Below are 17547 nucleotides of genomic sequence, written 5' to 3'. Positions count from 1 at the left end.
TGTGTATGAAATATCTGAAGAAATTAATGAAATCAGAAACATTAGCAGGCAACAAAATATGATAAAATATATATTTAAAAAAAACAACTTTAAAAAATACAAAATATAAGAGTTATTGAAATAAACTCAATGGATTTCCAGATAGCAGATTAGAACTCACTGAGGAGAAAAGTACAGAGATGGAAGATAATTCCTTTCATGATAGCAGAGTAAAAAAAAAAAAAAAAAGATAAAAAATAAAATATGAGAGTATATCATAGGATAAAAAGACAGAGAAAGTTTAGTATAAAAGTTTCAGATTAGATTTTTAAAAACTCATCTATAAGAGATAAGCCTAAACAGTAACTTTGAGAGTCAGAGAATATACATTTCCCTCAATCACACATCAGTCCTTTTTAAAATGGACTATGCATGAAGTTTTAAAGCGAGTTTCAACAACTTTTAAATTATAGGTATCAACAAACTCTATTTCTCTTACTATAATGCTATTAAATTAAAAACCAGAAATGAAAAGGTAAGTTAAAAACATATACATGTTTTAAAAGTAAAAATTCCAGGGTATCAGAATCACTGGAGGAGCTGAATAAAATTACAAATACCTAAACCCTACCCTAGAGCTACTGAATTTGAATATTTAGGAATGGAATCCCAGATTCAGTATTTTTTTTTTAAAGGATAGTCTTTTTTAAAAAAGATTTATTTATTTATTTATTTATTTATTTATTTATTTATTTATGATAGACATAGAGAGAGAGAGAGGCAGAGACATAGGCAGAGGGAGAAGCAGGCTCCATGCCGGGAGCCCAATGTGGGACTCGATCCCGGGACTCCAGGATCGCGCCCTGGGCCAAAGGTAGGCGCCAAACCTCTGAGCCGCCCAGGGATCCCCTGTATTTTTTTTTTTTTTAAACAACACAGACGCTTTTGATGCACAGCCAGATTTGGGATTAACTACATTAACCAAATAACTGGGAACATTAACTGAATAATCCTTTTCTGTTGACTTTTGATGCCTCCTGGATTATAATATAAAATTATATATACATCTTTGCAAATTTTAAAAATATTTTATTTATTTAATTATTTATTTATTTGAGAGAGAGAGCATGAACAGGAGACAGGAGCAAGGGAGAGGGAGAAATAAGAGCCACTGGGCAGGGAGTCCAACTTGGATCTTGATCCCAGGACCCCAGGGTCATGACCTGAGCCAAAGGCAGATGCTTAACCAACTGAGCTACCCAGGCACCCCTGCAATTTTTTTTTGTTGTATTGTCATTTTATTTTAAATGTGTTTCTCCTAGACTACTTATAATTTAGAGTTATTTGTTAAACCAATTTGACAATCTCTTATCTTTTAATAGGAGATATTTTCAACTGATTTATATTATTATAAATTATTATAAAACTAATATATTAGGACTTCTTTGGGTTCTGTGTCTCTACTATTTGTACTTTTTACCTTTTGTTTTTATTTACTTTCTCTTTTTTAATGTATGGAGTATGTTTTGCTATTTTATTTTTATTCTTTTTTGAAGATTTAATTTTATTTACTCATGAGAGATACAGAGTGAGAGAGAAAGGCAGAGATACAGGCAGAGGGAGAAGCAGGCTCCATGCAGGGAGCCTGACATGGGACTCGATCCTGGATCTCCAGGATCAGGCTCTGGGCCGAAGGTGGCGCTAAACCGCTGAGCCACCGGAGCTGCCCTCTTTTGCTATTTTAAAGGCTTTTATATGTCTCTGATTATTGCTTTATTTATTGTTATCTCTCTCAAGAATCCTCTTTATTTAAAGACTGAATCGTAGTTCTTCATTTTTGATCTCATTTATTTTTATTTTTATTTTTTATTTTTTTTTATCTCATTTATTTTTAATTCTTTACCCTTCTGCATTTCAAAGGAACTTTTCAAATATGCCTTCTACATATTAATTCAGTTTTCTAAAAGGGTCAGTTTTGGTTCTGATGACTTAAATTAGGTTATTATACTTATCATTGAATTTTTAGTTTCTTTGCCATCTATTCTTTTTTTCTTTATTAATTTGAGTATAGTTGACACACAGTGTTACATTAGTTTCAGGTGTACAACTTAGTGATTTGACAAATTTATACTTTATGCTGTGCTCACTATCTGTATATAGCTACCATCTGTCCCTTTACACCATTATTACAATATCATTAACTGTATTCCTTATGCTGTGCCTTTTATTCTCATGACTTATTCATTCCATAACTGGAAGCCTGTATCTCCTCTTCACCCGTTTAGCTCATCCTCCCAACTCTCTACCTCTGGCAACCATCCATTTGTCTTCTGTATTTATAGGTCTGATTCAACTTTTTTTTTTTTTTTAAGATTTATTTATTTATGACAGACATAGAGAGAGAGAATGGCAGAGACACAGGAGGAGGGAGAAGCAGGCTCCATGCCAGGAGCCTGATGTGGGACTCAATCCTGGGACTCCAGCATAGCGCCCTGGGCCAAAGGCAGGCGCTAAACCGCTGGGCCACCCAGGGATCCCCTGATTCAGCTTTTTGTTTGTTTATTCATTTGGTTTTCTTCTCTTTTGCTTAAAATTTCACTTATAAGTGGAATCATATGTTTTTTTAGATTTTATTTATGAATGGAATTATATGGTTTTGTTTTTGTATGATTTATTTCACTTAGGTCCCTCTAGGTCCACCCATTTTGTCTCAAATGGCATGATCTCATTCTTTTTATGGCTGCATAATATTCCATTGTGTATATTGTATAATGTGTGTATATATGCATAATATATATGTATATACATACAACATTTTCTTTATCCGTTCATCTATTGATGGACACTTAGATTGCTTCCATATCTTGGCTATTGTAAATTATGCTGCAGTAAACATGGGGTTGATATATATTTTTTGAATTAATGTTTTCATTTTCTGTGGGTAAATATCCAATAGTGCAATTGCTGGATCATATGGTAGTCCTATTTTTAATTTTTTTAGGAGTCTCCATACTGTTTTTCAAGGTGGCTGCACAATTTATATTCCCATCAATAGTGTACAAGTATTCCTTTTTCTCCACATCCTCACCAATACTCACTATTTCTTGTCTTTTTGCTACTAGACACTAACAGGTATGAGGTGATATTTCATCGTAGTTTTGATTTGCATTTCCCTGGTGAAAAGTGACATTGAGCATCTTTTTGTGTGTCTGTTAGCCATCTGTAAATCTTTGGAAAAATGTCTCTTCAGGTCCTCTATCTCAATTGGATTATTTGTTTTTTTTGGTGTTGACTTGTATAAGCTTTTTTTTTTTTATGATCGATTGATTTTTTATCTTTTTCCAAAAGTTCATTCTTAAATGTACAACAGGATCTAAGACAACACTTTATTCTAGCTGTAGGTTACATTAGTTTCAGGTGTACAATTTAGTAATTTGAGGACAGTATACAGATGTTTAAACAGGAATGGAGATAAGGATCACCATTGCCTCAGGCACAAGGAAGAGCTTACTTTTTGCCAGATTTCTTAATTCCAACTGTGGCGAGGGGCCCTTCCCTGTGGCCTTTGCTTTTAGCTCCTCAATTCCTTCTGCTTCTCTTTCTGTATCTGCTTGAATGCCTCATCTTCCTTGTCCATCTCCGTGGCCTGCTTCTTGGGCTGCTTCAGGGGCTCCTTCCTGCCACCTTTGTGGCTTGGCATGGTGCCCACTGCCCCTTCTCCAGACCCTGTCACCAGGGGCCAACTTTTATAAGATCTTTATATATTCTGGATACTAATCCCTTATCAGATGTAACTTGCAAATACCTTCTGCCATTCAGTAAGTTGCTGTTTTATCTTGTTGGCTTCTTTTGCCATGCAAAAGGTTTCGTTTTGATCTAGTCCCTCAATAGTTTATTTTTGCTTTTGTTTCTCTTTCCTTAGAGGACATATCTTGAAAAATCAAGATATATAGAAAAACACTGCTATGTTTGCCATCTGTCTTATCTCAGGTCACTGCCTTTTCATCTTAGAATGCATCTTAGAATATTTTTGGTATAGCCAGGTCACTTATTAATTCCTACTGTTTGTTTACACTGTTTAATATGTTCTAAAGTTTTTGTATTTTCTTTCAAAAATCATTTTCAAAGGTATGCTTTCTCAAGTCTTACAAATCCTATGCTGTATTTATTTTCTGGTTAGTAAAAAGATCTCTCAGTGACTACTCCAGCCCTCGTATTTGCCAATAGATAAGTCGATCAGTTGTGTTTGTACTCTCTTTCTCCCTTTTCTCCTCCTATTCCCTCACCCATCCACCCACCAGACCCTTAACTGCTTTCCCACGTGCTGCCACCGTCTTCCTGTCCTAGTACAGATGGAAGGTGAGTTGATGGACACAGGAAGTATCCACTTAATATGGCCCATGCAGCTTAAACAGGCCCATTCACCTTCTGTCCGTACTTCGCAGTTCTTTGTAAATTTGCCCAAATACGGGGTATAAAAGCTGTCAGCAGTCAACATATATTGCTCCCAAGGTTCTTCCCATCAGTACACCTACTTGTGGGGTTGTGCTGTGTGAAAGCCACCCCTCTTAGGATGCAATGTGCCATCTCCTGTTGTGCTTTATTTACTGAAATGCTTTTTAGAAAGAGCTGGTGGTCTCCACATGGAATTAGAAATAAAACTCCCAATGGAAGACAAGGAATGGATGGGCCAAACAGATCTCCAGGCAACTATAAAGCATGGTTGGGGCAGGGGATGGAGATGTCTCTGAATTAGGGGTAGAAAATGTGGGAAGACTGAGGTCAAGGTCTTCATCCAGGTTTTCTGTACTTCAGCAGAAAAAAAATCCACATTCATTAGATTTACAGTCCAGCTAACTTGACCTTGTATTTCGTGAAAATTCCTCCACTATTCTGGCAGTAGTTTGCCTGTTAGTCTTGGTTTTCTCTCTTTCCTAAGTTTGGGTGTTTTGCTCTTGCAGGAGAGACTGCATCAGGAACTCCTTAACTGGATCACATTTTAACCCAAGAGAAAGAGACCTTAAGAACCATCTGTCTTGTTAATAATTCTAATAATTATGCCATCAAATTGAATAAGCAGTAGACAGGAAGAACATTTTAATTAGTATTTCTCCCATTACTATTACTTATACTTTTCCTATAACACTAAAAGTTATATAACCAAATTTGGTTTTAAAATATCAACACAATGCCAGTATAAAGATATTACCATGCTATTTTAGAACATATTGAATGTAGTAACTATTATTTAAGTAGTACTCTATAGATTTACATATAAAGTCACATGTAAAGCTTTCCTCTTTCCTACAGAATTGGTGATGTGGGACTAAAGCAATTTCTTGATGGTCCTGTGAGCACAAGGATAAGAGAGCTGAATTTAAGTAACTGTATCCACCTGAGTGATGCCTCTATTGTGAAACTATCAGAGCGGTATGATAAAAAAATATAATTTTACATCATATCATTAGTAATTGTGTATCTGCTAAAGCAGAGATCAGAGATAAACCTTCAGAGCCATTTTGGAAACTCTTGGGAGACCAAGAAACAGGTCTAATACTCAGTGAGATAAAATAAAAAACACTGGAGTTGTAGACTAGTCTTTTGATCATAACTGAGATGAAAATAAAAAACACTGGAGTTGTAGACTAGTCTTTTGATCATAACTGAGACGTTTCTCATTAATTTCACATTTGACAATGTTTGAGAGGGAGTCATTAATGAAGCTGTCACTATCTAGACGTGAGTGACTTCTCTGCACTTTTCAAGGACATTATCTCTATCTATGTAAACCTTTACTCTCCCAATGGATGTTCTAGCTGGTGGGTTTGTTCTTGATCCTCCTTACTTGTCAGAGATCTTGTGTATAGTAAGAGCCAATTCCTGTAGCAAACTAGTAAGGGATAAGTGAGAAATTTGACCTTCCACTTTTAGTGGTCATTCGTCCTACTTATATGATAGTTTTTTTGTATGTATGAAGTATTTTTTCTTATTAGAAGCTGCAATATGAAATGAAACCACAGATATAATATGTATAGTATATGTTACATATATAATAATATATCATAATCCACCTCCAATTCATCCTACTTTGTAATGCCAAATTATTTTCCACTTTTAAGTTTACTTTCATTTTGAGGAAAAGAAAGTCCTTGCCTCAATACAATTTGCTTCTCTCAGTTTTGATTACTGTCTGAAATTACTACTGACACTGTGATTAAAAGCTAAAATTAATTCTTCGTACTCTCTTTCAGGTGCTCTAATTTAAACTACTTGAGTTTACGAAATTGTGAATATTTGACTGACTTAGGAATTGAACATATTGTATACATCTTTTCCTTGGTATCGGTAGATCTCTCTGGAACAAACATCTCTAATGAGGTAAAGAAAATTTTCAAATTAGTTCAATGACTTTTATTGTTTTCAGGAATATAATCATTTTTCATTTTGTAAACAATGAAGAGAACATCAATTATTTTTATTTCCTAAATTATTAGATTACATAAATTATTATGTAAGATTAGGAATATTGTTTCTGGAATAGTGATAGTTGAGGTTATTTGTAAATCAATGGTCTTGTTTCTCTGCTTATAAAATGGTAAACTCAGTATTTTGAGCAAAGTCCTGACAGGTTGGAATGTTACATGATAGACCTGAAATCTGTTTCATTATAGAAGTTTGGTAATGTGGAAATAATATATTCCAGTTGGCTTATGTATGTTTTTCTTATGGACTGAACATTCAGTAAGACTAGCTGAGTGCCTTAAGATCTCACTCTTTAGTTCAAAACTGAAGTCTAAAAATGGCCTCATCAAATCTATAAAAGGATACATTTTATTTATTCATTTTAAATTTTATATTTTCTTTTTTATTTCAATTTGCCAACATATAAACACTGCCTGGGGTACCTGGGTGGCTCAGTCAGTTAAGTGTTGGACTCTTGGTTTGGCTCAGCTTGTGATCTCTGGGTCCTGAGATAGAGTCACTTGTCAGGGTCTGTGCTCAGAACATAGTGTCCCTGGGACTCTCTCTCCTTCTCCCTCTGCCCCTCCCCCATGCTCTCTCTCTCTAAAATAAATAAATAAATCTTAAAAAAAAAAAAAAAAAAAGAAACTCATTTCCTGCAAACGGCTGATATACATGAGAGTTGGAACTGAGTTCACACTCATCCTATCATTCCGGCACTGCTCCACTTACTAATCAAAAGGAAGATAAACCTGGAAAGATTTGCCAGGTTTCAAAAAGACTTTAATGGGCTGTAGTTAGAAAAAGAATGTATTGGCTTCTCTTGAAAATCAGTGCATTGGGATGCCTGAGTGGCTCAGTGGTTGGGCATCTGTCTTTGGCTCAGGGCATGGTCCTGGGGTCTGGGATCAAGTCCCAAACTGAGCTCCCTGCATGGAGCTTGCTTCTCTCTCTGCCTGTGTCTCTGCCTTTCTCTGTCCCTCATGAATAAATAAATAAAATATTAAAAAGAAAATCAGTGCATTGGAATGAATATAGGAAGACAATAGAGGTGAGGATCTCCCATCTGCTTGCTAAATCCCTATTTATCCCTCAAGCTCATCAAATATCACCTGTGAGACCACAGCCCCAGCACATCCTTTAACATGACCTATTTCTCTTCATTTCTCACTGCATTACTGATATCTGTGCTGTGTCCATTCTTTCCTGACATTTAGTGGGCTCTGTTAGATGTAAGACTGTACCTGTTTATTGGTCTTGGTTCTTTCCTTTATCTAAGAGTGAATTTTGATTCGGTCTCCATTCTGCTAGATGATTTCCTCTCCCTTTCCTTGGTAGTGTCATCTATGTATGGTACAAGTGGGGTGGGGGCAGCTACATGTAGTCAACTCATTATGATGGAGGCAAGTCTGATCTTGTCAATGTTGTCTTCTGTCCAAGCTGGAATCCACTGGGATGTCTGTGGTTTCCTGTTTAGTTAGATCCCTGATGTGTCTTCCTTGTCCCAGTTCCAAAGTTCCTTTAAATCTTCAGGCTCCTTTGTCATGTATGCCTTGCTCTGTGCCCCTCCAGGTCATGCTGGGGGAATCTGAGGCTGTTTTAGGTCCATAGTCCTAGACATGCCCTGCAGACATTTTCCTGCTCTTACCTCTGGGTGCATTTGCCTTCAGGCCCAAGCCTCACCCTTCTTTCACCCAGCAACAGAGTGGCTGAGTCATGTCCTTGTGAGGAATTTGTGAGCAGTTGGAGGTTAAGAAGGGGAAGAGGCCAGAGTTTACCTCCACCTTTCTTTTCATCATCACCATCAGCTACATTTCCTTTATAATCTTCTCCGTCCAATCAGGCCTCCTGTGGTTCCAGCTTTCTTGGTGACCTTGGCCCCTGGGGTCTAAAAACATCATCTCTTCTCATTGGTCTTCCTGCGTAGGGGGAGTAGTGGCTTCCTGTGGCTGTTCACGTCTCTAGATTTGTCATCCTATTTGGCTTCTTTTCTCTGCCACAAATGTAGCCATTCCCTGTCAATGAAATGTCCTCAGTTTTATGCAGAGTTATTTCTGTTTTCTTCTTTAGATCTTAGCTGATACAACAGCAAGCACAGGAAACCTCTGATGCCTTCTTGCTTTTCACAACCCTACCAGGGAAAGGTAGAATGGACTCCCATTCACTAGTCCCCAAACCTATCAGGAGGTTCCAACCTTCTCTCCAGATAGAGTCCAGGGAGGTCTAGAACAGGGCCCTGAATGAGGGATCCCCCAGCACTTCATTCTTTGCTTCCCTCTAGCTCCCCCCTTTCCTACTCTTTCCTCCCACTTCTTCTCCCCTTCCCTGCTCCCTCCCTTCTCTTATCCTTCCCCTTCTGTTCCTCCCCCTTGTTCTCTGTTTTGCTCTTCTTTTCTCTTGACATAGACTATCTAATCTAGGAATAGAAAAAAATGTTCCAACTGATTATATGGTTTGAAAAATATTATGTCTCAAGTCTTTCATGATTTCAAATTTAAAGCTTAAAGACCTGTTTTTTTATTCTCCTGTGTTCTTCTGTAAAAACCTTTCCTGACACATAGATGTCCAGCTGTTGTTAGAAGCGTCATGAGGTAACAAGAGGTAGAGGATCAAAGCACAGTATAAAACACATCAAAATATGATCCCACCAGAGCACTCATCACAAGCCCAGAGTGTCTGGTGAACATTTGTGGAATAAAAGCGGGGAAACTTAAATGCCTTATCCTACTTTTTAGCATTTGGGGAAAGCTCAGTTTTTATTTTCAAAGACCATATTTAAAGTTTTATCTACTTTATTTTTATTTATTTATGATAGTCACACACACACACACACACACACACAGAGAGAGAGAGAGGCAGAGACACAGGCAGAGGGAGAAGCAGGCTCCATGCACCGGGAGCCCGACGTGGGAGCCTGACGTGGGATTTGATCCCGGGTTTCCAGGATCGCGCCCTGGGCCAAAGGCAGGCGCCAAACCGCTGCGCCACCCAGGGATCCCTAAAGTTTATCTACTGAGGACAAGTTAAAAACTTAGGATATAGCCTCAAGTCCCATTCACATTTTTTTTTTCTTGTAAAGAATATACACAATCTGAGAGAGCTCTAAAGGGATATCTATGGGGAGAATGGTAGTTATGTTCTGCTAAAACATTGAAAAATAAGTCCTCTGCAGGTTGTTGTTTTCTTCCTCCAAATTGGTTAAATTCTGATCTAAAAGGCAAATGATTGACAATGCAGTACTACAACAGCTGTGGAAGCTAATTTCAAACAGTCAAAATAAAATGAGTCAGCTCAGATATCAATTTGGGCAGCTAAACCCCAGTCTGGATTGTAGTTCTGATGAAGTGCAAATCTGACTAGAGACTTAACATTTGGGATTTAAACTCTGGAATGTTGCAGATATTCACTAGGGATCAAATGTGACCACTTGTGCCTATGGGGAAAAAAGTTTCTTACATTTTTTAATGATTACGTTCACTCTCAGTTCTTTTAAATAATGAGTTTTCAGTTAGAATCATACTACTCATTTAGTTAACAAATCTGTGTTCTGACTACTTCGTACTCTGCTGGGGATGCTGGAATGAAGAAAACAGACATGGCTCCTCAGGGAGCCATGGGGCATGGGGCAAGTGGTTACAAACCATGGTGGGTGTGGGAAATAACCTTGCTCAGAGTCAGAGAAGACCTTTTCCAAGAGAGAAAGAGGGGTATGCGCTGAGCTAAAGAAACACCTGAATAAAGACCTCTAAATAAATAGAGGTTTAAAAGTATGGTGGCCTCAAGGAAATCTGCACATTTGGGTATGGCTTGATCATGAGGAGAATGGTGAGAGATGATACTTAAGAAACAGAGAGACTAGCTCATGATGGGTGTGGAAGCCACATCGAGGAATTTGTTCTCTGCTCTTTTGGCAACAGAGGGGCATTCAGTATTGTCAACTACGCTGTAATAAGGTCAAATAGACATGGTTTAAAGATGACTCTATCTGCTGGATAGATATAGGAATAATAGATGAATAGTTCATGAACTAGATGAACTAAAGCAGTAATCCAGTTATGAGCATTGGCATTAAGGCTAGAGGGAGGGAGACAGTAATAGGGCTGGAGCAAAGTCTGCAGATTTGGGAGGCACTGAGGAAAAAGAATCAACAGGAGATAGAAATAGACTGTGGGGATAAAGAAGAGAGTTAGGGAATCAAGGATGATGCCAGATTTTTGGCTTGAGCATCTGTATAAATGGTGGTGTCCCTTACTGAACTATGTCCTTTCCACAGTGGGAGGAGCAGGTTTGCTGTTCATTTGAGTCACCTGTAATACAGCTTTATAGAGTTGTAGAGAGCTCAGAAAATACTCAGAGAAATCACCGAAATTCACTCCTCAGAGGTAGAAGAGCTTTTTAGGTTTGCAGAGAGTGAAGCAGTGTTGCATTCTGAAAATCATGGAAACTCATGAGGAAGTTAATCAGCAAAAGCAAAAACACATATAGTTAGAAACTTAGATGTTTAAGTAAAAAAGCTAATTAAAATGGGGGACGAAAGAGGAGAACACAGTTATTTCAAACTGTATACATATCTTATAATAATTAGAAAATAGTGAATAATGCATCATCCATGAATAAAAGTTCAAGAAGTTTAAGAAGTTATGTTTAAGAAGTTCTTGTTTAAGAAGTTATCTGGTAATTACATTTCAGAGAATGAGGAAATACATCAGTTTTCCTCTTCCGATATAAAGAGGACAGGGTTTACTAGTGAAAGAAATAGCTTACTAATGTGATGGTGTAATTTTTTTTTAAAAGACTTATTTATTTTAGAGAGAATGAGTCAGGTGGAGGGAGGGCAGATGGAGAGAAAGAGAGAGACAGAAACTCAGCAGACTCCACACTGCCTGGAGCCTCATGGGGGCTCGATGCAGGGCTCCATGCGGGGCTGGATCTCACAACCTGGAGATCAGACCTGAGCCAAAACCAAGAGTGGAATGCCCAACCGACTATGCCACCCAGGCACCCCTACTGTGATGGTATCTTAAAGTATCTGTAAAAGTCTTTAATCTCTTACAGCTTTTTTAAATGTCTAATTAAATAGGATGTTAATTATTCCCTTGCTACCCTGAAGGATTGTTTGAATATGAGGTTGTATCTCCATGTATGTGGGAAAATATTTTCTTCTAGTTAAGGAGAATTAGCACCTACCGAGACCACATACCCACAGTTAGGGCAATTCAGTCCATTGCTTACGTTGTCTTAGTCACTGCCATGTTTGCTGTTAGAAGGAAAAATGAGTCAGAGCAATGTTCCAGACAGTGTGCTTAAACAGTGGTTTAGGACTCTTTCATTTGCCTGATGTTCGAAATCTTTAATTATGAGTACCATATCTTGAGTGCCTGTATGTTGGCAATCTCCTGGAGCCCCCTCACTAGGATGTGAGATCCATGAAGACTGTTTTCTTTATTGCTGTTTTCCCTGAACCCTTGGGGTAGTAGACACTTGATAAATACTCACTGAATGAAGGAACAAATGCTGAGCTATAGGGTTACCAAATGTGAACAGGATCTGTTCTCTGCAGTCCAGTTTGGAAGGGTAAGTAAGGGTAATTTAAATATGGTGTGGCAAGTATAGTGTTGGAAGAAGAGAGGAAGGGGACTCTTAGCTCAGCCTGCTCCGCATGCAAGCATGCGAATGAACTCTATGAACAAGGGACTCTAGGTAGCTTGATATGACTAAAATATACTATGAAAAGGAGATGTCACTGAGGAATTCCATACTGTGCCAAGGAGCTTGGACTTGAACCAGTGGATGACTAGCCAGCACGTAGTAGGGAAGTCACAATCATAGTTAGCTTCCCATTTTAGATAGATTATTTGAGTTGTTCCCTGGGGGACAGATTGGAGGAGAGAAAGACTAAAGGCAGGGAGCCCAGTGGGAGGTCTTTTAGTAGCTAAAGAAACACATGATGAATTTGTGAACCAGGTAGAGGCCAGAGATAGTAAGAAAGGAACATACCTTTGGACATACCACCGAAAGAACCTGCAGATTGATTAGTTGTGGGAGATCAGGACCTGGCATGAAGGTGGAAGGATAACGATGATTCCAAAAATCTGACTTTGGGTAGCTGACGGTCCTCCCTTGAAAAAGAGATAACTGGTGTTGAGGGCAAGCTGATTTCACTTTTATACACATAGAATGTATAGCACGTTCAGCCAAAGGTGTGGGAGAGACATCTTGAAGGGAGATTCATAGGAGTCATTAGCATGGAGATGTGAATGTGGCCAAGATCCTCAGAGAGTGTGGGAAGCGAAGAGAAATGTGCACCCAGGAAGAACACAATAGAATACCAATATTTAAGGAGTGGGAATAAGATGAATCCATAAAGGAGAATAAAGAAAGAAGGTGAGAAAGATTGTAAGAGAACCAGGTGAGTGTAGTCATGCGAGGAGGACTGAGGAATATCCAACAGTGTCTAATAAAACATGGAAGCTAAGTCAGGGAAGGACTAAAATTTGAAAGAATATTTACTATTAATTAAACAGATCCCTGCCTACCGTCCCGATATCTCATGCTCCTCCTTTCCTCATTTCCTCTCCTTCAGCCCCACTGCCTTCTTTTAGCTCCGCAAACAAGTCAAAATCTTTCCTACCTCAGGACCTTTATACATGTTGCACTTCCTGCCTGGGATGTGCCTCCTTCTCTTCTTCACGTGCCTAAGTAGGGAGATGCTGAGCAAGTAAACCCTGATGATCGTAACATAGTGAAAACATCTTGGCATAAGAGAATAGTGCCTTGTTAAATTTTTTGAAATAATTTTATAATAAACACTGGTCCTGCTCTCCATAATTATAAAAAAATCATACTTCTTGGGATCCCTGGGTGTGTTTCTCATGAATAAATAAATAAAATCTTTAAAAAAAAATCACACTTCTCAGTCTAGGTCACTCCAAGACAGTATCAATGGGTTTTATTTTATTGATGCATTCTTTCTTAAGAAAACATAAATCGCAGGGTGACACTAATGTCTCTCAACATTTTTTCTCAATAGGTAAGAATTCTCTAGTTCCTTTTTTTTTCTAGTTCCTAATATACCATATCTTATTTCTGTCACACTATAGCATAGTTCTCCAGAGAGGTGTTATCTATTTAGATGGCCTCACAGTAATAATACCTCTTGAATCACGGGTAGAACGCAAAATACTTTCAAATTGAATTGAAAAAAATTCTGATTGAATGTTGGCATATGGTTTCAATGTTTTTTTTTGTTTTGTTTTGTTTTGTTTTTTAAATTTTTTTTTAAATTTTTTATTTATTTATGATAGTCACAGAGAGAGAGAGAGGCAGAGACACAGGCGGAGGGAGAAGCAGGCTCCATGCACTGGGAGCCTGATGTGGGATTCGATCCCGGGTCTCCAGGATCGCGCCCTGGGCCAAAGGCAGGCGCCAAACCGCTGCGCCACCCAGGGATCCCTGGTTTCAATGTTAATTGTAATTGTATATGTTATAAAGTGTAGTCTAAAATCTCTTCTCTCTATCCCTCTGCCTCCTCTCCATCCCTGCTGCCACTGCCATAGTTCAAGCACTATTTCTCCTTACTAACTTCTTGCCTTAAGTGGCACTGGTCTTCAAAGCTGTTCTTCACTCAACTGCAGTGTGATCCTTCAGCATGCAAATTGGAACCTATTGCTTCCTTGCTCATATTTCTTCAAAAGCTCCACATTTGCTTTCGGTTTAAAGTCTAACCAATCTAGTGGAGAGGTCCAATCTCTTCCTGAGGTGGCCCCTACCTACCTCTACCACTTCACTCCCACCAGACGTCTACTTTTCATCTTGAACTCCACAGACACAGAACTGACTCTCCTGTAGCTCCTCAAACATGTCATGCTCTCCTTGCTTCCCCACCTCTGAAAATTATTCTGTCTGAAACACCCTCTCCCTTTGTCCACCTAGTAAATTCTTGCTTATCCCAAAAGTTTCAACTGTGTGAAGCTCTCCTGGAACTCCTGGGCAGACTTAGGATCTCTCTGTCTTATTTCCACTGTCCTTTACAATGCCCCCACAAAAGCCATTTGCTCATTATATTTTAATATTTATTCCACACCTGTCTCCCTACAATACTGTAAGCCTCCTGATGGTAAAGGCTGGGAAGCCTAGCATAATGCCTAGTACCTAGGGGCATGTAAAATATTTGTGAGTGAATGAGTGAGTGAATGAATGAATTTTGTACCATTTCTTTCCTTTTACCCAAACACTCCAGGCTTCTTGAAATTCCGCATTTTCTCAGCTATGTTGTGAGTTGGAGTAGGAGTGCTTACAGCTGCATGTCTTAATCTGGTGATACACTTTCAAGAGACCACCCATCTGCATGGAACACACACATAAATAAGGCCTGAGGCTTAGTGAAGCATAACCTCTAAAGCAGGAAACATATGAAATCACTTGGGATTCAATAAATAGAAAGAATGAGAATTAAAAGGAAACAGGGAAACTCAGAGGCAAATGGGCTTGCCTTGGATTTTCAAAAGCATAGAACAAGCAGTCTGCCCTGGTTATATGCTTACATATGGAGTTTGACCTCTTCTTAGTCCTTTCCAGGCCCTTCTCCTAGCTAGTGGCCTTATATGACTCTGTTGATACCATCATGAGCAATAGTGATTTTCCTTACAGAGGCTACAGGACAATTGTCTCCTGTTGCCAGCAAAATGCCTACTGGAAACGTTGCAAAAGGAGAATCTTTGATGCCAGAACCCTCCCCTTGACCTCCATTAGATAGAAGGCAAGCAGTCTCAAGGCCAGATGCTCTATTTCTAGGTAACAAAGATGCTGATTTTCTTTCTCTCTCTATATATAGAGAGAGGACATACTTCTGTGTGTTGACCAAAACCTGCTTTCCTTTAGATCTATAGGTCAGTAAATTAGATCTAATGGTTAATACATTAAAAAATATGATTACAAAATTCATACTAACAATCAAGTAAGGAGAAATAAATAATAATAGATAAAACATATAGATAAAATGGATTAAAAATTGAGAAAAAGAAAGCTAAATTATTTTTATAAAATTGTAATTGCGGGATCCCTGGGTGGCTCAGCAGTTTAGCGCCTGCCTTCGGCCCAAGACGTGATCCTGGAGACCCGGGATCGAGTCCCATATCGGGCTCCTTGCAGGGAGCCTGCTTCTCCCTTTGCCTGTGTCTCTGCCTCTCTCTCTCCCTGTGCCTCTCATGAAGAAATAAATAAAATCTTAATAAAATAAAATAAAATAAAATAAAATTGTAATTGCTAACCATAGAATAAGAGGAAAATCACTTGTGAGGTTAAAATACATTCTGAAGGACTTTGCACAATATAGCGTTATCAGTGATTTTAGAAAGAGGATGTGCTAATTGAGATAAAACATATTTCCAAGTATAAGTTTTGTTCCTTATCTCTAAAAGAATGTGGCAAGCAGCACCAAACAGAACAAATCTTTCAGAAAGGAACATATGAAATATAAGCACTAGTTCACATAATTTTGAAGGGAAATAGATTCTATCCAAGAATTCTGAGAGTACGCCAGCAAGATAAAATTGGCTCCACAAAAACAGATAGTTTTACAGACTACTCATTCATTCAGAAATATTTTTTCATTGCCAATTGTGTATTAAACACCATGCAAGGTTCTGGGAGTACTAAATTTACAGATATAGATCTGGTCACAAGGTACAGTCTAGTGGCAAAACAGTAACAACAAGAGTGACAACACTACTTGGTTAAAAGTTACCAAAAGCATAAGTTCAAAGTGTGCCTTCACATCTTGTCTGATATCACCACACTATGATATCTTGGGCAAGTTACTTAACCTTTCTGTTCCTTCATTTCCCTGTCTTTAAAACACTGTTTATAATATACTTTCCTCATAGTGTTGTGAAGAGTAAACGAGATAACAAATGTAAGCTGCCTAACATAGTTCCTGGCACATGGTAAACACTCAATGGATCTTAGCAATGATTTATTCAAATTATGGCATAGGAGGTATATTTGTTGTGAAGAAGATTTATGTATATATATAAATATATATGGGTACATATGCTATATCTTGGCAGCATGGATAAGTTGAAAAGTGAGTGCTTATGTCTCTGTTGTCTATTTGTGGAGAAGTCAGGGGACACTTTTCAGCTTTTGAGGTGAGGCTGAAGGTTTCAGTAGGTGTTTGTAGGTAAAGACAGACATTCTCAGTGGAGGAAGAAGCAGGTGGGAAGACGTGGAGACATGAGAGAGGGTTATGTGTTGGGGGACTCACAGCTGATTTTGTGTTGTCATAGCATGGCCCAAGGAGATAGGGGATGAGGCTGGAGAAAGGTGGAGGGTAGAATGTGACTGGCCTTGGGTGCTCTGTGAGGTGATTCAGACTATGTGCTATATGCAATGGAGCTACTGCAGAACTCAGAGTGGAACTCGTACAGCTAGAAATGAGGTTTTGATGGTGGTGGTGGAATAGATATGCACAAGAGATATTTAGGAAGTAGTTAGGTAGAGCTTGGTGATTGATTGGCTGGAGAGTAGAGGGGATGGGGGGAAACCGACAATGCCCAGGTTTTTACTAGATCAACTGCAGACATGGTGGTTCTGTTAACCAGAAAAAGAGCCTAAGAGAGAGATTAGGACTTGGAAACAAGATGCTGAATTCCATTTTAGACATGTTTGGTTCCAGTACTAGGACACAACTCTCTACACTATGGGCCCCTTCTATTCTGAGTGGCAAGAAGAAGACATAACCATTTGACTTTTGGAATCACCATTTTTGTTTTGTTTCATTTTGTTCCTCAGTATGTCTGGCAAGGGATCATAGGAACTAGGTATATTCCAATTCAACCATTAACTGAAAGCAGAAAATTTACTGAAAAGCAGAAGATTTTCAACAGCCTCTCCCAAGTTCTGTCCCTTCTATCACAATTTACATTTCATTTTTATCCTCAAAAAAGGGGGTGGGGCAGCAAGAAAGGAGGCTTCTTGTTTGCTGTCAGGGATCTTTTATTCTTTTTTGATTTCTTATGACCTAAACTTCTAATAATTACATCAAAGTTCTCAGTTATTCTAGACTCCTGAGTACCTCATTGCATCTTATTTCATTGAATGTGTTTT

The 17547-nt window shown here is 38.4% G+C and overlaps 1 protein-coding gene across 2 annotated transcripts in view; it reads left to right on the top strand.

The window, feature by feature from the left end:
• The window catches only part of FBXL13 (F-box and leucine rich repeat protein 13), a 200828-nt gene that overhangs the window by 135728 nt on the left and 47553 nt on the right, over nucleotides 1-17547 (top strand). For both annotated transcript variants that reach the window (XM_072759903.1, XM_072759902.1), the window contains 2 exons: nucleotides 5290-5409; nucleotides 6231-6357. In XM_072759903.1, coding sequence (XP_072616004.1) covers nucleotides 5290-5409; nucleotides 6231-6357 — 247 coding nt within the window. The remainder of the gene's footprint in view (nucleotides 1-5289; nucleotides 5410-6230; nucleotides 6358-17547) is intronic.

This window comes from Vulpes vulpes, chromosome 5 (assembly GCF_048418805.1).
Source record: "Vulpes vulpes isolate BD-2025 chromosome 5, VulVul3, whole genome shotgun sequence".
NCBI lineage: Eukaryota > Metazoa > Chordata > Mammalia > Carnivora > Canidae > Vulpes > Vulpes vulpes.
The sequence above is the reverse complement of the archived record's forward strand: the minus strand, read 5'-3'. Positions and strand labels throughout refer to the sequence as shown.